Source organism: Anopheles ziemanni, chromosome 3, assembly GCF_943734765.1.
Source record: "Anopheles ziemanni chromosome 3, idAnoZiCoDA_A2_x.2, whole genome shotgun sequence".
NCBI lineage: Eukaryota > Metazoa > Arthropoda > Insecta > Diptera > Culicidae > Anopheles > Anopheles ziemanni.
In genome coordinates this window covers 63,801,729-63,825,285 of record NC_080706.1, presented here as the reverse complement: position 1 = coordinate 63,825,285, position 23,557 = coordinate 63,801,729, and the positions used below count along the sequence as shown (strand labels likewise).

At 40.8% G+C, this 23,557-nt stretch overlaps 1 protein-coding gene across 1 annotated transcript in view; it reads right to left on the bottom strand.

The window, feature by feature from the left end:
• Positions 1–10,056: 10,056 nt before the first annotated feature.
• Positions 10,057–23,557, bottom strand: part of LOC131287624 (serine/threonine-protein kinase ULK2) — a 34,584-nt gene continuing 21,083 nt past the window's right edge. Inside the window, exons 3-16 of the mRNA XM_058316688.1 lie at positions 20,401–20,488; positions 19,841–19,966; positions 19,680–19,753; positions 19,441–19,601; positions 19,196–19,335; positions 18,928–19,121; positions 18,732–18,837; positions 17,325–17,469; positions 17,103–17,244; positions 16,519–16,989; positions 15,856–16,126; positions 15,642–15,778; positions 10,900–11,035; positions 10,057–10,812 (exon numbers count right to left, since the gene is read on the bottom strand). Of these exons, the coding sequence (XP_058172671.1) occupies positions 10,736–10,812; positions 10,900–11,035; positions 15,642–15,778; positions 15,856–16,126; positions 16,519–16,989; positions 17,103–17,244; positions 17,325–17,469; positions 18,732–18,837; positions 18,928–19,121; positions 19,196–19,335; positions 19,441–19,601; positions 19,680–19,753; positions 19,841–19,966; positions 20,401–20,488 (2,268 nt within the window). The 3' untranslated portion in view covers positions 10,057–10,735. The remainder of the gene's footprint in view (positions 10,813–10,899; positions 11,036–15,641; positions 15,779–15,855; positions 16,127–16,518; positions 16,990–17,102; positions 17,245–17,324; positions 17,470–18,731; positions 18,838–18,927; positions 19,122–19,195; positions 19,336–19,440; positions 19,602–19,679; positions 19,754–19,840; positions 19,967–20,400; positions 20,489–23,557) is intronic.

Sequence of the window (23,557 nt, the reverse complement as noted above, 5' to 3'; positions counted from 1 at the left end):
CGAAAGATAAACTCTTCGCTGGTCACTGTTTGTAAGCCCGTGTGACCCCGTAACGTACTTTCCTGGGAGTTTCCGTTTATTATTAGCAATTTTGATCTGGCCACCTCGTAACATGAGCTGGTGTTTGTTTATTTGAACGCTCCTAGTTAGTTGCTGATAAGACGGAGGCTTTCGAGAGGAAATTTCGGTAATGATCGAACCGTCAGAGCCAAGCGTCAAGCTTCAGTTTTGCTTCACGAGGCCATTTCCTGGACGGTACCATCGGGGCAATAGCAAGCCAGCACGTGGTTGTAATGTGAGGCGACTTTGCGTCAGCGCAACCACGATGTCGTCGACGCAGTTGTTGCTCCAAAAGTAATGATGAGTGTCGCGCTAGCGACCGATTAGATAAAACAAACATATGATTAAGCTAATAATGTAAAATAATGTGTTAATAAAAGAAAGTCATTCAACGAAAGCAAATAACTGATACCACAAAGGGGTGGAAAACAGAGAGCAAACCAAAACAAACAAACAAATAATATCGTTGACATTTTTTTCAACTGAATGCCCGAACACGTACCTCTCAAAAATACGCCTGAATAGTCAGGCGTGATGATAGATTTTTCCCCCGTTGCTTAGTAATTACAACACGATAATGTAACAAACGAATTCACGAAACCGATTCAAAGAAACAGACCCACTGCTTCGCCCAACAAGCTTTCAGTGTTTGCGGCTACGATACGAATTCGATCGCTGGAATTGCTGACTCAGATGTCTCTACACGTTTCACAACGTAGAAAAACAGCCCAGGCGAAAAGGCTCATGGCCTATTTTTTATGTTTTGGCTTATGCTTCGGCTTAATGTAAATGATACAAAGCGATCCATGGAATGTGTGGTTCTGTTCCATTATCGGTCACTATCAAAACACTTGCACTGATATACGCACGAAAAAGGACACTATTTGCACGTGGTACCGTTGTACTGAATACGTAGAGCAACTGACGATCGATACGTTCTGGAACTGACCGATGACACAATTCTTCCGGCCTCTGCAGCCTTCGATCATCGGGAACCTACGCAACACTGGCATCTCCAAATAGCGCTCGTCGTCATCGCCGTCGTTCGCGAGTTGGCATAGATTCCCCGTAACTTCCCGCTTTGTCAAAGATTATCATCGCAACCCACCGATTTACGTACGAGAGAAGTCACCACACCAAACGGCGGCTGCTATCGGCACCGTCGCAATTCTGGTGTGCCGTTTCTAGGAGATAGATGTTCCCTAGTTTTTTTTTTTTTATTATTTGGTCCTGTCTCCTACCCGGTGTCCCCCAGTGCTCACACACTCGCTCGCAGGCTCGTATATTACACACTGGCCGTAACGGCGCACCCCGACTGTTCTTTCGCAACGCAGATCTCACGCGCTCCTCTCTAAGCCTGAATCGGGCGCGGCATATATGCCGGCCTATTGATAACCTAGCCCTCGGGAGTCAGCGCAGTCATCGGCAGTTGTCTTCCAGTTGGTTTACTGTTTGTATTCTTTCTCTTCTCGATTCCGCTAGGCGGCTGTTTGATAAGACATTTTCGAAACCTATAAAAGGGCTTACACATGCCGGAGAGCACGCCAGTTCCGTACGTCGGGGTGCCTTCGAATGGTGCTGGTCCCGCGATTTTTACTCATGAATGGCGCAACGTGCTGGTGTGCAGTGCTGGTTTCCTCTACATTTGTTTTGTTTCTAATGGCTAATCATACTTCCTCGTTACACATTGGCTGACACGCGTGATAACAAGCTTTGGCTTTGAAGGGCGTTTGATGCTTCTGATGAAGCTCTTGGTTGAAAGAGGACACTGAGGGGCTTTGGAGTAGAACTGGTTTCATTCTCCTAATCACTCGCTGGCCAACGGGTTGCGCTGCGCCGTTCGTTTCCGCACTGGTACAGCCACCCAGCCTACAGTAATGGCAACGTATACTGCTACACAACTATTGAAGTTCGCGATTCAGCAACGGACAGTTATCGATTGTTTACGCTGACATCGGACACTTTGCTTATGCGACGAAAAACTACCATTAAATTCCACCATACACATATATAACCCACACCGCCGGCAATGATAGGATTTCTTGCCTTTGCTAAATACTGCGACAACGGGAAACAATCCTTTCAACGCTCCCGTTTTTCTTTGTCACACACTCGCGGCCACTACAAACTAGCACTATACCACATGATGGCGCGAAACTTCATAACCGCAAAGTGCACGCTATGTGCGCCCCGGTTTAAACACTACTACCCCGAAAGAGAACGACGAACTAGAGTGGCTTACCGGTGGCCCAGTTTTCCGAAACCGATGCGCATGATAAGGAGGCTCGAGCTGTACTGGCAGAACCGCGCGCTGGCGTGGCCCATTCTTATAACCTCTGCCAAGAACAACCACCCCGATGCGATCGAGATGACGAAAGGCGGGAAAAAGAAGGAAAACAACAAGTATAATAAAAACATATTTTCTCCTCTCGAGAACAACTAGGCGCGTTCTTCACGAACACGAAGTGAAACAGAGAGAACGTATGTATTTTCTTCTACATTTTCCATCTTGCCCTCCCAAGCAAACAAAGTCCTTAGCGGACATTAGCCGGCATCAACATTCTGAAGAGGAGATTGGGGCAGTATGCATCAAAGTAGTTTTCAAAGCAAGGTTATGGACCACGTTATGAACACGTTAGCTTAACGCTATGCGTAGATTGCACTGCTTTCAGTTCTGCCGGCGATTCGTAGCAAACCATCGACGGCGAGCGAATAGTTGCTTTCACGTTCAATCGTGTCTCGAGGTTTACCATTTGATAGGACAAAATAAGCAGATGATACCACAAACGCAGTAGAAGATAAAACAATCGTAACAGTTGGCAAGACAAGTCAGGCATACCACAATCGCGGCAGATAATAGCACAATTGTGAGAGATGATAGCAGAAGCCGGTACGATGGTTTCAGTGAAGTACAAAATCGCGCGTAAATGGTATAGAACAGGGATCGGCATACATTTCTTAAAAAGGGCCAGATGATTAATAGAAAACCGAAACCACGGGCCGGATACCTTAAATGTTTTCAATGTAACCTAGTGTGTAAAGTGTAGTACCCTTTTTAATGGATTATCATCTTTCTAAATAGTAAAGTTACATAAAAAGTGGTAAGGTAAAGTAACATAAAAAGTGGTAAGGACGAGGGTCCGCGACAGCCGAGCGGTAGCGCCGGTTAGAATAACGGCTCATGAGCGCCGGAGCTCACCACCTCGACGGCGTGGGTTCGAATCCCAACCGAGACCGGATCCTCCCCTGTACGAGAGGACTGACTATCCACGTACAACAGGGAAACAAGTCTTGTAAGCCCTTAACGGGCAGGCATGACCAACAAGGTCGTTACGCCAAGAAGAAGAAGGTAAAATATTTGAATTTTTATCATTAAACTTTTTTTAAACATTTTCATTCTTATTTTCGTTGTATTTTGATGTTTTTTTCAACATATAACAGGAATACCTCGTTGAACAATATTATTCTTCAGTTTTGGGAAGAAAACATGGTATAGAACAAGGAAAGGAGAGAAACGAGGGCCTACCAAACCAGCACTGTCGGTCCCGCGGGACGGAACGTGTTAAACGAATTTAAAGCATGTTCTACACGAAACGCAAAACACATAATATATGCAAAATTATCAGTTATAACTTTTTAAACCAAATTGTTATTTAGTGTCGATTTGTGTGATGAGTTGTAAGCCGACAGCAAATGTGTTGTATTTATCGAAATCTCGTTTTCTCAAATACGCGGATAATGGGGACCAGAGAAATCCGCGTATCTCGAATTTTCGCGTATCTTGAATATTGCTTGACACATAGCCTATACTAGGAGTTAAGAGATCGAGTTCTTGTGTACATATATCATAGAGTATTCAAAATTTTACTTTGTTCATTATACTCTATTATAACATAAATGCAATGCAAGCGTATTCAAACAACATATTTGCAATATCAGCGTAAAACTTGATATATTAAAATTGTAAATAGAATGATGAGGCCCGGCTTAAATCCTCGTGCTTAATACATTTACGCCTGAAAATATGCCATACGTGGCACATGAATCCTTTTAACACAAGCCGACCTCGGTTTTCGTCACCAAATGGGACTTTGACAGCGACGTAAACCGGGGCTAGCACCCAAAAGTTTATGTCAAATTCCCATGTTTTCTGCGTTTATAACAACTACTCCAGACTTAACAGACACAAAAAAAAGTTACTAATGTACATTCATCTCATCTGAATTCTCATCGGTGGATATGATAGTGTTCTCCAAACAAAAAGAAAGTTTTTGTTGAATGCAAGCGGTTCTGTTAAAAGAACAAAAAGGTTCAAACAAATCTGGCAGGGATAGTTGAATGCAGGTTAAAATACTTTTAGATATTAAGTTAGCTTATAAATTATACTATACAGGGTGGACAGCATGAACTTATGAGTTCAGCCAAAGTAAAGAGTTTAAAACGGCTGCTCGAACTCAGCGAGCGGACTACTCTAGGTCTCTTAAAATGGGGAAATGTTGTCAACTCTTGACTCGGTTGACTGTATAGCCGACTATTAACAAAATTAATATTCAAGCAAGTGTAGCACCAAGCAAAAAAATGGTTGAATCGTTCACTCTTTAAACAAAACAAAATCCCATATTACGGTTAAACTGTAGCCTAGTACAAGCTCACCCTGTTGTGACAGGTTCGATGGGGAATGTGTAAATATTAGGATTAGGAGTTTGACTGTTTATTGCAAGTTATCTGTTTGTTATCAGTCTGTTGTCCTTGCGCTATCAGTAGCTTAGTTTTTTTTGTTCTCGTCATGTGTGCGTTAATATGTGCGATCGGAACTCCGGCGCTGGAAACCATTTCTAATAGTTCTCTTCTTCAACAGCTCTCACGTCGATTGGACGTAAAGCTTGCCTCTTTACGTAACATATGAGGGTATCGCGATTTGTCGACGATACCGTCAGTTTTCTTAACACTGTCCCATACAAAAGGTAAACAACACTTTGGACAAAAAACTGGTTAACTCCGTCGCTTCGTTTGGCACAGCGTCGTGTAAACTAACAGATCCCAACGTGTCCGTTCCAACAATCATGATGAGCTCACTAGTTAATTAAGAACTTGTTGTTAAATGAAAAGTTATAAAGCAATAAAAAACCATACTACTTAGGGTTTTAGATACGAAGCATTGTTAGGTCCTTTGCGACTTCTTCTATCTAGCCAGCGTAGATAGAAGGGTCTCATTTGGGATTATACTCATAATTTTATGATGAAAAATAACGCCAAGTAAATCATTTATTATAAGATTGTAACCAGAATATTCTTTGCACCTTTATTAGGAGTTTCACTATTCTGTATGTAAATTAAAAGCATCAACTTTTTTATGTATATGCAAGGTATACCAGATAGTTGAGGGTATTTTAATTGGGAGCGCGGAAACGATACACTTCTCGACACTGCCCCATACAAAAAGGAAACAACACCTTTGAAAAAAGCGAAAAAATGGCTAGCCGCGTCGTTTCGTTTCCGCGCATCGTCTCGACACGTAGGTGGCGTCGTTTTGGATCGTCGAGACGGCCAGCCATTTTTTCGCTTTTTTCAAAGTGCTGTTTACCTTTTGTATGGGGCAGTGTCGAGAAGTGTATCGTTTCCGCGCTGCCAATTGTAATACCCTCAAGTATTGAAATTTGAATAAACAGGATTCAAAAACATTTTTAGCAGTTATTTTCGACATCGATCCATCCATTTTATCATTTGCTAGATATTTATTTGGTTTTTGTTTTTGTCATTATTGGCAAAACATTCACCCTGCAACCTTTAATGCTTTCGTTGTTCTAATACGACTCAAAATAACACTTTCAAGTACTATGCTTATTTTTTGTAAGTCTCTTATGGCTTGGGTATTTTGCTCCAAGTGTATCCTGCCCTACTTTACCCTACGCTTTGATAGAACGAAAAATAATGATCAGGCCATCTTGTTTTTTCACTGTTTCCATCTCATTCAATTCCTCGCTCTTACGTTCATTCTCATTCTGTCTGATCAATGAAGGCTGTGGTCGAAAGCGAGAAAACGAGAGAAAGGAAGCATGACAACCATCTCAGTTGTCTTGCTGACGCCGTGGATTATTTTGCGTTTGTTGTTTACCTCCTGTCGAGCCTTGGAAAGCCGCCGCCAACGCCGCCGACGCCGCCGCCGCCAACGATGACGATCAGTTGGTGAAGACAAACCGCCTTGGCGTTGTACGCACGTGTTCTCTGTTCCATTCCTTCGATCGTCTGAAGAAGACGACACAAACAGAAACTCCATTCAATGTAAACAAGTCTTGAAGCGAAGGTATTTGGCTCGAGCCAAATCGTTTTTATAGCGATAACAGCCAGAATAGCCCAGAATTTGGCAGTTGGTTAAATACGGGCTCGAAGTACAGACAGTAAGACAATATCTTAGCAAAGGTACTAGCATAGACGTCCGCAGATATACACTTATTGTGAAATACAACGTTCTGAACATGTTTTCAAGTAACTCGAAATGTTTTCGAGTAACTCTAATTGCTCCAAAAATTCCAAAATGTTTTGGAACACGCAACAACGCAACAAAAAAACAAAAAAATCATGAAAACTCCATTCCTCGATTTATCTTCCATAAAAGATCACTTATCCATTAGATTCATCGATCTTTCAGTTTTGTTCAAATCAATCGGAATTTAAACAAATTCATCAAGAAAACTAAAAAACACTTAAAGTTGAACTGATAAAGAACCACTAGAATAACTTTATTCGGCCAGTAACTTTTGTATACAAATTAATTTCATAAAAATGGTTAAATATACTGCCCTAACCCACATATCATCTTATTTTGCTGTAAAATATTATTTACCTTTCTTTTTTGTTTGCCTGTCACTTTGCCACATTTTGTTTCACACTTTTTCGCACGTTTTTACACAATTGATGAATTTTTGAAGAGCGGAGATCTGTCTAACTGTATCCTCTGGATGTACTAAAGATGAAACTTGGCTTTTAGGCAGAGGTATATAGCTGATAGGGCCAGGGACAACTAGGATCTATTTTTTCAGCTGAACCCCAAGAACCGTATTGAAACCGTCGTACCTTGTAGAGACGTGCCACACTGTTATTGGCGAATAAAGGGTGTTTGGAGCGGGGTTCTTTCCTCAATGCGTAAAAAATAAACAAATCTGTCGTTTAAAATTCGTCAATTGTGCGACGATGGAAACAATTTTTTTTGATGAAAAATGGAATGAAACCTGTGTAAATATTTGTTATACCGGTATAAAAACGCTGTTCTGTGTCATGGATACTTCGTCAGCTTCAAAAAAACACTCCATACTGATGTATTGGTCCGTTCGTACTTGTGTATTCCTTTGCGTCATGCCAAAGAAAATATTGAAGACGTCGTGTTATTTTCATCCACGACATTTCGAATTTTACTTGCTGTTTCAGGGTCATATGTGCAATAGTCACATTGGAAAAGAAAACTGAATAAATAGACACTTCTAAAAGATTTTGTCTGTACGTCTATGTTTAACATGCCGAGGAACATCTTCTGCAATGGCATTTTCACATTGGTCACCAATGGCGACATGGCGAAGTCATTCGACTGTAAACCTTCCTTTCTAATTCTGTGCTTTGAGGTGGGCCTGCGCGCAACTCCGCATTGCTTCGTCCAATTTTTCCGCTGAGTTGAGTTGTTAACTTAGGTTTCTGGAAACTATTCTACTATGAATACTTTTCCTGAATTTTTGAAACAACCCTTGTAGTACTAGTGGATGGAAAATGTCATGTAAATATCAGTCAATGTACGGTTTGTGTGAAAAATTCGAAATCTAATGTTTAAGAAACTTACTTTTGGGATCTTTTTAATAATTATAAAATGTTGTGCTCCATATCTAATAGAACTTATTAACTGTTTATTCTGTTTATCGGCATAGTAAGATTATGTCGTTATCCCAAAAAAAGGCTTACCTTTTAAAAAACCCTTTATCGTTATTTGATAAAATATTGCTAACTTTCACTCAAATCATAATAACTGTACACTGCTAATATCCTCTTTTTTACATCCGAATCGAGGAAAACCAAAATTCTTTTCATAAAAAATCGGTCCCATCGGCTTCAGAAAGAAGCGAAACATATACCTTTTTCATCCGAGTAGTTTTAAAATTCGGTAGGAATCTTGAAACCGAGTTCGTCCGAATATCGGTTTTTAAAGTTACACATTTTGATCCATACAAAAGTCAAACGAGTTCATATTTACTTTAACTTATAATGCCACCCCGCAGTTCAAGCAATCTCTTTTAGCTCATCCAAATTTAATGCACTGAATTTAAGCTTTTACAAAGCTGATCAACTGCGATTGCGGATGATCGGGGGAGTCTACTACTATAATAAATACTATGAACTAAAAAAACTAAAGTCCAAAACATATTTGAAACAAAAATTAACCAAATTGTAAAAACACATGAATATTCGTTTGATTACAGATTTTATTTATAATTCTTTTTTATATATATTGTTTTCTTGCGATAATCCTTGTAACATTCGCTTGCCACCGCGCCACATATGGATCTTGCCGAGTGGAACTCGCTCATTAGACTAGTTTAACTGTTTCTTTTTCACAGTTACGATGTTTATTTGAATTTTTCTTCCATATACATACATACTCAATCCTTCTCCCATAGTTTCTACTCATCGCAGTCCACTGTCGAATGACTCAATGGATTGGGAGGATTCTTCTTTTATAACTCACTATACCTTTTATTCCAAACGTACTTAGTTACTAGCTCATTTGGAGTTAACAATACAGGTATAGGTGCAATGTTAGTTACACTTGTTGTTTTGTGTTACAGTAGTATTTAGCCAGGAGAGATTTTGGTTGCATCATATCCCTCCCTTACTTTCATTTTACAACTGCATTTCATGCAATGAAACTTTAGATGTCCATTTTTAATAAAAATGTTGTTGAATGACTGCGCCACGGTTTGTTTACTGCGGTGTATCTTTTATTACATTCGGGATAGGGACACTGTTATTGTTATTTCTTTGAAGCGACCAATCGATTCAAGAACGTAGCCTATCATTATGTAAAGAGGTGGCAAACGGTATCTTGTTCGCGGCTGCCACCAATCGCATGTATCCTGCGTGCTTTCTTAGAATATAATATAAAGGTGTAGCTTCTTTCATTAAATGATCTCGTTTATTCATTTGTACTTAGGTACTACTATCATGAGTCCAGGGAGGTTTGTATTACTTACGAAAGTATAGATAAGCATGAGGCAGAGGAATTAGGAATAAAAAGCACTCACGTACGACATCTATCTATTTACCATTTCTACTCCACATTTCTTCCCTTCATTTCTGTTATCACTTCGATTGTAGAATCTCTTTGTAATCACTCGTTTTCTCCTTTGCAGGACATTGCGTTTGCTAAAGTTTGCTTGAAGGGAACACCCTCATTCGAATGCCAAAAGGAAACTAACTCGATTGACCTGAATGTCTGAACGTCGATTAAGCGCGATCGAAACTACTGTCAAAATGAGGTGCATTAACAAAAGCGCTGCGCAGGAGTACGTCGCCCATTGGCTTGAATCGTTATATGTATCTCGATTATTATTATATGCTGTCGATACCATGCACATTATGGTGTTTATTAGTTTTACTTTGCCGTTCAATAGTATGGTCAAAATGGATTTGCGGATAACTCAGATAGGGTTAACCGAACCAGAGTGCCTTCCAATTTATGTTTACCTTCTTTTGCGACTGCTCATTCACGGGTTAAAGTTTTTATTTATGATACAAATCCCAAATCGGTTGGATTACTTGCGTCTTACCAATTTCTTCGAAGGGATTGAGACCAACCACACTTCATAGCGCTATCCAGCTATACTAAGACAAGCGTACGGAGCTTTTCGGTACCGTGAGACCACCACATGTTCACCTAGTATACGTTAGACGCCTTCGCTTTATTTACAATATGACCCGGTCCCCCATCCCTCCGTCTCCTCATCTTTTCCCTGACTAGTCGTCTTAAAAATGTCCAATATCTTAACGTAACCTTCTGGAAAGACATCTGTTAACAGAAGGAACCTTTCGTAAGATAATCGAGCATTCAGGGCCTTCGGGTTGCGTCAAAGTGTACAGTAGTGTGGTCGAAGATACTCGAATAGTTCCCTAACATTGATACCTGCGCGAAACGTTATATTTGCTGCAACATTATTTACAGTACGGTATAGGTCCTCACGACGATGTATCATACGCTTGTTGTGGCATATGGGTGCTCGTAGGCTTATTTTGACAGTTTTCACCTCCGCTGAAAATGGGAGAAAACACAAACCCCAACAAATCTTCCTTTACACTTGTACAAACATGTCTGCTCTGTTTTGCCAATTCATGCCGGAGGAAATAAAGCCTCACATTCAAAAATACAACTGATATCTGAAAAAAACATCCACAATATTAACCAATGTTTTGTTCTATCGTTCATCACCAGGTTGAAGAAATGTAATGAAATTATGACAAACCTAGCCACACAATATTAATAAAGCACGCATCTCAGATTTAGTGAGAGTGAAACCAACGAACTCAAAGCTGAGTGTATCAGCAGAAGGAAAAGGTGTGTTTTACCAAAAAGTGTTCGATATCATGCAGCTTCACGAGATCTAACCATCACACGATACTAGTAGACGATGGGGCGCATTCATGAGAGTTCGTCTGTGGTGTAAATGTAGCCCTGCCCCTTCAGGATGTATAGCCGCTTCTCGACGGCTTCCTTGTCTGCAATTGTCAAAAAGAAAGAAACATATTCGCCCAACAGTTTACACATGTCTTATCGTGTGACTCATTCCAGCATCTTCTACTCACATTTGGAAAGAAGTATCTTGTCCTGTGGATGTTTGCATTTTTGGGCCAACGAGTGGAGCAGAATTTGAGCAGATTGATACCGGGGGAAACACTCTGCCGGTTTATTGAACAGTTCGTCTACCGCAGCTGCCTCACACTGTGGATTAGATGAATTGAAAAAAAGAAAATGAATGTATTACAGCTAGAGCAAAGGAAATCTGAATAGAGATGCGCTGCTCAAAAGATATTTTTACTGGTTTATGCTGCAACAATGAAGTATTTTACGCGCAACAACAGCAAAAAAAAGTGTTTACATATCAACCCTAGACCGTTGATATCCTAAATAAATATTCGAATGCAATGGAATAACATAGGCACCGGCATCCCGTTTCTGTAACAACAATGTACCCGACAAAAAAAAATACAAAAATGAGAAAATTGTAAAGCGATTTGAGCCAAAGACAGTTGTTATCCTAAAATAAACACTCCAAAAATAAACAGGCGCGACGTCGGGGCGATAAGAGGTAAAAAGGATCATAGAATAGCACGTAAAAAATAGGATAAATCAAAATGTCTCGAAAACAGGTATAATCGCAGTCACAAATAAAGAAAAGACTTTCTTGAAGACACGAGGTTTTGGAAAAAAGCCATAACGATAACACATTCTACCTGGCACATACCAAACAGACATAACTATTGTATATAGGTAAAAATACTATCAAAAATTCTTCTGTCTACAAAAGAGAGAAAACTTCCAAAAGAATGCAGTGTTAGAAAGCAAGAGACAATTAATTCCGGCATAGAACCTGAAATAATGTTATCTAATACTACAAAAAATAATATTAGTCAGAAGGGCTTACTTCGCAGGGCCGTGCCATCATACATCTTGCAGACGGCAGATTTAAAAAAATTGAATAACATATCCCTTTTACCATTTTACCTTAGAAATATTAAAGTTTGATTCGTAAAGAAACAAAAAGAAAAAGGATGAACTAAGGACATGTGTGGGAAAGGGGAAGGTAGAGAGAGGATGATTCCGAAAAGAAGACAACAAAAGAAAGTATGCATTTCGTACGCAGACACCGTGCTTAGATTTAAATGGACGACAACGCATGGCGTTGGTAGAAACAAAGTGCACATACATTTTAATAACTCTCCGGACACTATGTTACATAACGCAGGGCAAAAAAAACCAGAATTACAACTTGACGTGCGCACAATTCACGGTGACGCAACGCTTTACGACTGACGCGTTTGCACTGCACCAGTTCCTCCGTATCTGACCACCCTGTTGTATCATTCTTTTTCTGTCTTTTTTCGAATTTACGTACGAACCGCCCTGTGAAATTTGGTTACGATATTTCGAGCTGTCTAGCGGGTGGCGCGTTTCAGGTGACAGCGTTGACAGCACATCAAAACGATGTGATCGAATGAAAACAGATAAGGATCCATTACACTCTAGCGTGTATCTGGATGCAAGGTGTTTAATAATAGGAATGACCTCCACAGAATATCAAATGTGGTCATATGAGCTTAACCGAGATCTTTTAACTCGGTCTCGGTATTAAGGTACTACTTAATAGGAATCAGATTAGAGTGTAAGGCGACGATTTTTTCCAATAAAGCAGATATCTTCAGTAAGCAATCTAACGCGAACAGATCGCGTCCTAATCTAACCACAAAATATCCGAAACAAGCTAACTTCTGTTCGTCTTCTTCTTCGACCGTAATCCTTCTCTTCTTCTTCGACCGTCTTGGTCTTGGACCTGCCCGTTTAGGGCTTTTTCCCTTTGTGTAAGTGCAGTCAGCCCTCTCGTACAGAGGAGGGTCCGGTCTCGGTTGGGATTCGAACCCACGCCGTCGAGGTGGTGAGCCCCGTCGCTCATGTGCCGATTTGGGTCCCGCGGAAAGGTTGGGTGTTGGCGTAGTCATGGCCCAAACCTAAATACATTGCAAGATTTCCTTAAAGCTCTTAGGTAAATTTTATCAGAGCTACCTCCCTTTTCGGCATAGTCACGACGCGGGCCAAACTCTTTAGAACTTTCCTCAAGGCCAGATTCAGACTTCAACTATGTTTTCTCTTATGTCAGCGTAGTCACAGTCCGGGCCTCAACATTGAAGCAAAATTCGCGCAAAAACCAAGTTCTTAACGACTTAGAAAAGATCACTAGAGCAACCTCTGTTGTCGGCTTAGTCATGACACGGACCGAACTCTTTGGTCCATTCTCAAGCCTTGGTTCAAGTTTCAATAGCGCTTCCTCCAACGTCGGTAAGAAAAAATCAGCAAAAATACCAAATTCGATGGCATTAAACAAAATACTAAACGAAATAAAACGACATGAATCTTACTTGTCTAGTACCTAACGGCATGTGAACAAAAATTCAGTAGCAATATTAATATAGCCATATAGCCATAACGAACCTCTGTTAGTGATGATGCGAAACTTTAATTTGCATTAATAAAAAATATATTACAAAGAATACGTTGACTTCAACTCCTCTATGTTACGCTATAGAAATGAATGCAAGTGGCAAGTAGCCATTCGCACTGCAGGCAAGTACTTGCCGGTAACTTGATCACTCACAGAAGTACACAATAACGAATAAATTTTAATTTACCATTGTTTCATCATCAATAAATAAAAAGATCGATCAACGATGTGATCAAATAATATTTCTCGAACATCAGTCGAAAATTATCCTAAACAAATCACGAAAATGAAACAGTTTTTGTTTGATAACTTATAATTACACGAGTTGTCATTACACTTGTAATTACACGAGTTGTCATCAACCAATACTACTTGCCTGAAAAATAGACTCGGTTCTATTCCAGTGGCAAGTAGCTACTTGCCACTTGCCACTTGCGAGGTCCTGATTCACACGGGGTAGGTAAGGTAAAGTGGGGCAGCACGCCCCCCCTAATCGAAATACATTTTTCTCTTCTCCAATATTATTAAAAAGCATTCTATTTTTTCATAGTTGAATTTTTAAAAATCTTTTTATGTACGTAAAATAAGAAAAACCACTTCAAACTTATCAATTTCTTATAAAATAAGGATTTCGAAGGACCTTTTGGATTTGACTCCGTTGACAAAAGTGGGGCAAGATGAGCTGAACGGTGGGGCAGGACGCACCTCAATGTAAACATGGGGCAAGACGACCCAAACCAAGCAGGAAATGGACAAAGGTTGCTTGTTGAAAGGTTAGTCTATGCAGAGGCACGGTTAAACAGTCCGATACTGAGTCCGTGTAACCCACATTGGTTTGAATTTTGTGGTGTAGAATTGAAAAGACAGTTTGGGTAATAAGTTCGTTGCTGATTTCCGAACAATTATTGAATATTTTCACGGATCTGTTTTTAGCCTTTTATACAAACCGCCTTAGTCCTACCTTTACAATTACATCAACGTTGCAGGTAGCACTTCTGACAGAGTCAAAGTTTGACGTTTTGTAATCCAGATCATCTGTGGTTTGAAAACATAGTTGAACATCACAAAAAAATATCCAAATTTCGTATTTAGATCTAATAAATATTCATTACTATGAAACTCACATCACATGTTCAATATAAGACATATTTAAATCAAGAATGCCTGGATCCGTTCACCGAACTTTGATTTACTTTTGTTTTGCTGGTGCATCTTGCACCATTGTTTACATTTTGAATGTTAGGACGTCTTGCCCCACCTGGGCCGGTGCATCTTGCCACAAACTGAGGACCGTTCGTTTTTTTGTCATTTATTTAAAATTTAGAGGATATTAAAACAGTTTCTCTTCGGTATTCGTTTAATACCATTATCAGGTAGTATATGAAGACCTGAATGATTTTAAAATATAATATCAAAGCATGCCATACTTTACATAATAGTGACAAAATATTAGATCATATAGAGTCAATTTGGTTTTTACTCGTTTTCTTTTTGAAATGGTAATTTTGTGCAGTGAAATTTACATAGGCTGTATTACATACGTTGATGAACATATTCTATTACTTAAATTATTTTTAAATTGCTTAATTCAGCTTAAAACAGGCCGGGGCATCTTACCCCGCCGGAGCGTCTTGCCCCACCTTCCCCTACGCGGCAACTTGCCACTTGCACTTGCCACTTCCCGACGTGCGAATCAGCCTTAAGAACAACTCAAATAGGGCATTGTTTGCGGATCTCGATACTATGACGTGCGGTAATTGGATATATCACCAAGAAGTCCATTACCAGAATTCTCAAACATGACGAAATAGCAAATGTAATTTCGATTAATATTCACTCCGTGTGTTGCTGCACCAACGATGTGCTCGAGTCGCATGTAGATTGCGGCTCATCAAACAATCCAAAATGTGAACCTTTCGGGATAAGGTGCAATCGTGAGTCTAAATAAACACATAAAACGAAAGGGACACGATGCACTGAAAACGAGACGTTTAGGCATACGTGGCAAGATAGCGGTTCCACGCATAAAGCGAACGAAAGAAAATAGATAAGCGACAATTGTCATACCAAGAGAACTAGGATAATGAGTCTTATTCCTATTCCAATAAGAACAAAGCACGTTCAATGCGTGGAAATTATCCGTCCCACACATACTACCACAATCTATGTAAACATCACTCCAGAAGAAATTCTGGAAAAAATATTGACGATAACTCCGAAGTCTCCAGAACCGTTTATAGAAAGAAGTTTTGTCTTCAACGGGTCATTTACTAGAATCAATCATCCTCAAAAAACTTTGTAGGCTTTGATTCTGAGGATAAACGCACTCACCATTTGCATAGCGTACTCGTAGAGTATTTTATCAGCAGTTATATTGCTGGCGTTAGCACGCTGCAGCAGCCCGGCACCGTTCAGCTTCTTCGATTCGATCAACGTGGATCGGTACTTGGCGTGCATCATGGTTAAGACTGTAACGGTAAATTACGGACATTAAATACAGACCGTTAATTCGGTTTGATTTGTTTGCTTGTTCTTGCTATTTTACCATTCTTCACGCTGTTGGAAGGCTTAAGATTGCCAGCCTGTATCTGGGCTGAGGCTAGGTTGAGACCGGATGACAAGAGATGCAGTGCCCGCACCAGCAGCACCAATCGTTCGGCCCGTTTGCAGTACTCCGGTGGATGCGGTGCCGTGGGCTGTGCGTTTGCCGACATCAGCGCGGACAGGGGCGCACAGCGGGAATCGGCCACCTCCAGAATGCAGTCCGTCAAGGCGATTACAAAGTTGAGCTTCGCCAATGTTTCGTTGTGATCCCGCTAAGAGAAAATGAAAAACAAATCAGCACAGTTAAAAAGCCGTCATAACCACAGGAGATCAAACAAGTAACCGAATATAAACGCCACGATACGTTTACATCTTAGGTACAGCACGTATTATTGAAGATCATACAATACACAAGCATGTCATTACTCCATCGTCAAGTTCTTCTTTTCGTATTTAGCCCGTTTAGTCATTTCTGCCTGTCAAATTTATATATTTTCGCCGCTGAGTATAGTTACAAATAATGTTCGCACAAATTTGTGCGAATTTTCAATTGTTTCACACTAAGAAGAAGCGATTTTTTAGACAAGCAAAATAATGATTACAAAAGAAAAAAATTTCCTATTCTACTAAGAGACAAACAATAAATAAATAAATCTCAGCTTACATCAAGCAGCGTTTCCTCGTGCAGCTCCGGGGCATGGAAATTGATCGGATGATCGTCGATGTTGTGATCGTCCAGGTAGCTTTGAAGTCCTCCCGTGGCACCCATTTCCGGAAGCGTAAAAGCTCGTGCCGTCAATGGAAGGGCGTGATGGTTGTTGTTCTCCGTGCCGGCCATGAGTGTTGGGCTGCCGAGGGCGGGCAACTTCGAGAGTGCATTGTTCAGCACCGGCGAACTGGTCCCGGAGCGACGCAACGGTGACTGGTGGGAGGCTGGGCTGACTGTCCAGCAGCTTGGAGGCGGGGGTGTCTCGGAGAGTGAACCACCGGAAGTCGAGCGCCGACGACCGCAGGATGGAGGCGTTCCGATGGCAAACTGCACTGCCGGTGGTGAAATCGATCTGATATCACAGTTACTGCTTCGATGTTCCGATCGCTTCATATTAATCGGCTCCGATCGAGGTATTGAATTATTCTGAAAACGGTATGACAACTCATTAGTATACATCGAAAGTTGGTTAAATAATCAGTACATATATAATATCATATTATAGCTCTTTTATTTCCCAAAAAAAACACCATATTTACCTTTGGTGGAGTTTGCGCCTGGGGACGAGACGACTTTCTAGCAGCCGTTGGGACGGGTTTGGGTTCCGAGATTGGTAGCGTGCTCGGACGCGGAGGACTCGCCTGAGCCTGAGACATTGGTTGAGGCACTCGAGTTGGTTTGCTGAGAAGTAAAGCCAAATGCGTTAAATGTTAAAACGAAATATTGGTGCTCGATTGCAAATTGTGTCAGCACTGGCTTACCTCTTGTCATAGCTGCCACCATGACTCGGATCGACCGGAAGGTTGTTCGGCACTAGCACAAAGTCATCCGACTCTTCGGGACTACTGTTGGATGTGTTGTTCGACCTAAGCGTTGCCACACTATCATCAATCTCGGCAATCGGCACTAAACGTGTGAAGAAGAAACAAATAGTAAACCCATTAATTGAATCGTTCAAACAATAAGCGAGAAACATACAACTTTTCTTAAATACCAAACAACTCACTTCAACTATGCACTAGAACTACGCAATTGTGTTCGACAACTCGAATGCTTATGGATGAAAAATGTCACCATAATGGTGACACCTCTACAAGAACCCCCGAAACCAACTAGTTAAAACTGTCACTGAGTAGAAAAGTAAAACCTGTCTACTGTAGCCACTAATACTTGTGGATAGTCAAGTTGTACGAATGTGAAATCTAGCAATGCACTTGGTATGATCGAGTCTCCGATGCACCTTGCACCAATAGGCTATGGCGTGTCACGATTCCCAGAAACCTCCCACACATTCACACAAAGGTTATTTTAAAACGTGACGTGTATTGCTTTTTTCTCACCAAGTGTAATAACATACGGACACAAATTAATTGGTGGTAGGTGTAATGCATTCGGAACCACCGCACGGATGCTTAGTGCGTATGCTGTGTGATGCACAATACGGGTTTCATTCACAAAATTGGATTCACACGATAAAAATAAGAAAAGAATTCTTTTCATTCACAAAAATGGGTTAACCTTTTTTCACGATAGTAATTTCGATGTTATATACGAAAATAATCAGTTCCATTTAAATTAATGCACAGAAACAGGAACAAATGACACATTCAACACCAAACGATATTGATAATGAACAATTTTTGTGTTAACAAGCGTAGGTAACTATCGGTAAAAAGGGAGATCACAGCACACCATACAACAAGTCTCAAACAGAGGGAATAGTTTTGACAATTACTTGAAATTTCGTTTACTTTTATAAACAGCCAGAAAAGATAGGTAAATCTACAAATTTACTATATATTATCTAACCAGTAAACAATTGAGGTAAGGTGCATGTTCTGGAAGGAGGTTGCGCCCAAGGAATAACCTCTCACACTTGATTTCAGGATATTCTTTTTCTCGGCAATATTTGTGGGGCCATATGCCACAGCTGGGATATCGTGATCTAGAATTTTTGGTAGCCTATATTGTTTAAGAGATTGTTTCGAAAATCTCTCACATAAAGCAAGCATGATTGTTAACAATTTTTGAGTAGCCTTACAAAACACTAGTAAAGAAAATAGCTTTACACCGACTTCATTTTTAAGAGACCCCCCACCGCACCCCGCTCCCCATCCTTCATCAAAGCAGTAAAAGAAATCGATGAAAATCCCAAACGCGCTGCCTACCGTTGTTATTTTCGACCGTTTGCTGTTTCTGTAGTTCCTGCAAGTGTAGCTGTTTTTGTTGTTTAAGCTGTAGCTGCTGTTGTTGCTGCTGTTGCTGTTGATGGAACTGGTTCGGATGTTGTTGATCGACCGGATGCTGTTGTTGCAGCTGTGCATGGCTTGGCTGTTGCTGGTGTGGTGGTGGCTGTTGCACTACTTGCTGCTGATGATGCTGCTTCTGTTGTTGTTGCTGTTGTTGTTGTTGTTGTTGTTGCTGATGTTGATGTTGATGTTGATGTTGATGCTGCTGCTGTTGTTGTGGTGCAATTGGCGCCGTTTTCTGGTGCGGACTACTGACTTTACCCGGAGCAGTGAAAAGAGTTGCATTTCCAGACGCTGGTTGTGTAGGATCTAGAATGAGGAAAAAAAATGAAACTGTAGGGAAGTTCTGTTTGCATTTTTCCTTTTAAAAGACTGATACGAACCGTTGTGACTCTGCGGCGTCTGTGCACGTTGCAGAAAAGCATGGTTGAAGAAGGTGTCGAACTTCATCCGCTCCTTTGCGTTACGTCGCAGCAGCCCCATGAGCAAGTCTGTGAGCTCGTTGGAAGTACCGGGTGGAATCCTGTGTAAAAGGATGATTGTAGACGGGAAATAAAATAAATTGTCAGCCACAAAACGACTTGCTCTGTTTATCGTTATGATAGTCGCCGAATGCCGAGGCACATACTTTGGGGCCAGGTTGGCGTTCCGTTCGTAAAACATCTTCAGCTCCTGCGGCGTGTGGGCCTGGAATGGTGCCTTCCCTGTGAGACACTGGAAAACAATGGTCCCCAGTGACCAGAGATCTGCTTTGGCATCGTACTGCAGTGACATGATCACTTCGGGAGCCTGAGGATGTAGATGAGAGAATCAAAAATTAACACCTGAAGTGTAACCCCTGCATTTCGAATGACCTTTCCCACTTACCATGTACATGGGTGAACCGCAGAGGGTTGCTGCCATGTTTCCATCTTGTAGAAACCGGGCGAACCCAAAATCAGCTGCAGTGGAGTTGGAAGTAATGGGCAATAGATTGGGGTTAGTGATGATTGTAGTGCTGTGGACCTAGCTGGTTCCGTGTACTTTACCTATCTTGAGCGTAATTTTTGCTGGTACAGGCAACCCCTTTCCACAGTTGTGTGAGAGTAGAATGTTTTGCGGTTTCAAATCTCGATGAACAACTCCAGCCTGGTAAAGTGCTTTCATCGCGTTCGCTGAAAAATGCAATAAACAATATCGTCATATTGGAGTAATATATTTTCTTACGTAAACCAGAACCAACCCATCATCTTTTATAAAGAAATCCGGACATAATGTATGATTATGCAACAATTGGGTGGATGGTGTTAACCGTAATCTACTTTTCATCGAGGGCTTCACAAGGATTGTTGAGGATACTATTTTATGACCGTAATAAAAAAACAGCAAAGTGCCGTAGAATTTACACCTGACCGGTGCTTCCATAACCGGTGGGTAATGTAGTCAAGGATTTCCTCTCCCCACGGACCATGGTTTCGTGGGCATTTTATTTACTCGCTCTACGGGGTGTGTGCAAGGGAGTATGTGCGGATATTTTATAGTTTTTCCTCCCGGCGTTTAAAGTTATACCGTTGTGTCGTGATTTGTTCCCCAGATGATTCTTACTTACCCAATTGGCCAAGAAACAATCGTATCGTATCCTCACTGAGTGTTCCTTTTACTGCAAGATAGTCAGCCAAATCACCCCCATTGCAGTACTGTAAAGGAGAGGAAATAATATATTTTTTTAGTATGTTTATTACACAAAAGGACAAAACAAACTGTTGTTAAAACGTGAAACACGTTATAATGACAATTTTATAACAACTAATTACTACCCTGAAATGTTATTTAAAAACTTCTCTAGTATCGTGACATACAAAATTGAAAGCTCCGGAAACAACACTGAGTGCTCAAGATTTTCCGGTGCGAAAAATAGTGCAAGGATAATATGTCCTTGCCATTGAAGAGTCTCAAGGATGCCATTGTCTCTATAGCCGTGTGAATTTACGACGCTGTCGTCGCTATTATTATAGTCTTCTTACTATCGATCCAACACAGAAAACCGGGCCACTGGCTTATCGTTAACGTCAAGTACCAGGTGGTTGTAGTAGTCTTTAAATTTTCACTCTTCTGTGTTCGGAAAAAATGTTTATGTTGTAGTGAAATATGTTTATTCCCCAGAGCTAATTAATTTTTGGAAAACCGTTCTTCATTTTTTTATAGAAATAGTTTAACCTTTTCCTTTCTGAGTTACATTGCAACTTTATCAAAATTTGAACCAAACATATTCCATGTGACGCCATCGAGCATCCTGCCAAAAGTACCCGCTGTTTTTAACCACATCGAACGGTGGTCAAAAAGTTGTACGACATGTTGTATTCCGTTTAGCAAATGGATGGAGGATGTGCAAAACTTTATGACGAACTTGAAGAGGCATGAATAACTATATTGAATCATTCAATCGAAGGGTAATACTACTGCGTCATAGGTTTTTGGACCACGCGAAACACCCTCCTCATCTTTTCGTTTCTCCAGCATCACAACAAATGGCTATTTGCCTTCGTTTCCTTAACACAATTGATTTCACACGTTGGAGGGATCTGTACGGATTTGCCAAGTTCCTGGGTAGCTCGCTGCCAACGGGGTCCCATGAAACAAAGGGTACCTCTTGAAAGGACCGAACCTAACCAACCGTTCTCCTTAGCACGACATGGTCTTACGGTTGTGATGTTGAACATCAGTTCAACTTCCGGTAGGCGTCTAACCTCACGTCGAAGTGTGACACAAAAGAGTACCGGGATTGATTTTAACGCTGCCCTCCGTGGTACCATGGCACAACTCCTTCCAGTACATGTCTCTGGTGTCGGTAAAATTTACCATCACGCTCCGTCCATTGCTTCGGCATGGTCTAATTAAACAAACATCTGTCAGGGTTTCGGCACAGCCAGCACAGAACTACCGCGAGTTCCACGCTCCTAGTACTCGCGATGCCTGTTTCACATTCGTGTGGATTTCGTCGGAACACGGTTGCTAGCTTTGACTCTTTAGCCTCCGCATCAGGATGTGCAGCATGTCTGAGACTATCGATTGAAAAATTCATGAACAACCTTTGGTCACAGGCCGGCCAAAAATCATAACGACCCGCCGTTAGGTTGAGGAATCGGAGGGACGGGACCGGGTTCTCAGCATAAGCAATACTAGCCCAGCTAATAGTTACACACACACACGTATATATATAAAGGGTATGTCACACCATCGGTGGCAAAGCAATTGGCCATCGGATTTCGGTAAGGGATGAGTTCAAATCATGGACGGAGCATACAGTCAGCCTTCGATGATCCCTAGCTCGGTCGACTCGTTTCCCTCGGAAAATGATGGTGCCAATGATAAATATTGAAAAAGATTGCCACCGTCGTTCACTGCCTTCACATATCAGCGCCAATTATGACTTTTTGCCACCATTCGGTGTCATCCACTGTTAAATATGGCATGAATCCTTTGCCGGAGTTGGTAAAATGGTCCCCTGCCGTGTGGTGGTGAGTGGTGCCGATATGAATCATTTGCTTTGAATCGATGGTATTTATTTTTACCATCAATTTTAACGTGACGAGTGTCACGAGCGATTTTGGTATCCTAATTGAATGTGAATTTATCAACATATGCTGGCGGAGGTTTAAAAACAGTTTTTAACTGAACGGCGGCAAATGATTGTGAGTTAAAGCATGTACGAAAAAGTGAAAAAATATACATCGGTGTGGTAAAATACTCTTGTCTCGCTTGTGTTTAGTTGAATTTAAAAGGAGTTTAATCTTACAAAGTTACGATTTTAAAAGATAGCATGATTTCTTTCACATGAACTGCGACAAATGATATTTCCTATTTGTTAATAGTAAAATGTATGTCTTATGGTGAATTGTATATATCACCTTCACACATTTTATTCAAATAACATATTACAAATACGAATATTTTTGGCATCCGTTGTTCTGTTTGTTAAGCATAATGTTGAAGAGAGTGTTGAAGTAATGGAATATAAAAGGGTGGTTTTCTGGATGAAGGAATGGTTTCTTTAATAATGAATTTTGTATTTTCTCCCCCAGAAACATACTGGATCTTTTGATCGCCAAAGAATGACACATGACTTGGCATCAACCCTATCATGTATACGACCTGACATATATATTTATTTTAACTCGTTTCACTTCATTTCACTTCCCATTTCATTTACACTGTAAAAAAGGGACACATTTCCGCTCTTTCTTCAATGCATCAACCCATGTGACTTTTGTCTGAAAAAGCCTTTTGACTTAAAAAACCTTTTGTTTTAAAAAAACCAACACCCGCTGCGGGTCTGTTTGAATTGAGTTTAATTAGCAAAAAAGCAAATCTCTCTAAACATGCAGCTCTTTTGAAAATAGTGATGTAGCAATTACCACCAGTGACTTTTTGAATTTAAAGCATTGAGAGCAATTTGAAAACTGAAATTTGCGCAATGTTGGTGGACTTCGTGACCCTTGTGCAGCCCTTCATGGAACCACCGCGTCAAGTTCATGGTCGGATTGGCTTTCCGCAGGCACCACATTAAACTTAATTGAAACGATCACTCGAACTCATTAGCACATAACGACATATACCATTTGTTGTCGCACACGAGGATCGGGGACAATCTTTCGAACTCCTATAGGATTTTGTTAAACAATCGATTCCCGAACTCTAACATCACCAAGCCGTGGAGGAGGCAGAGTTACCCTCCCCTTACTTTGGTGTCAAATTTTTTATATGTC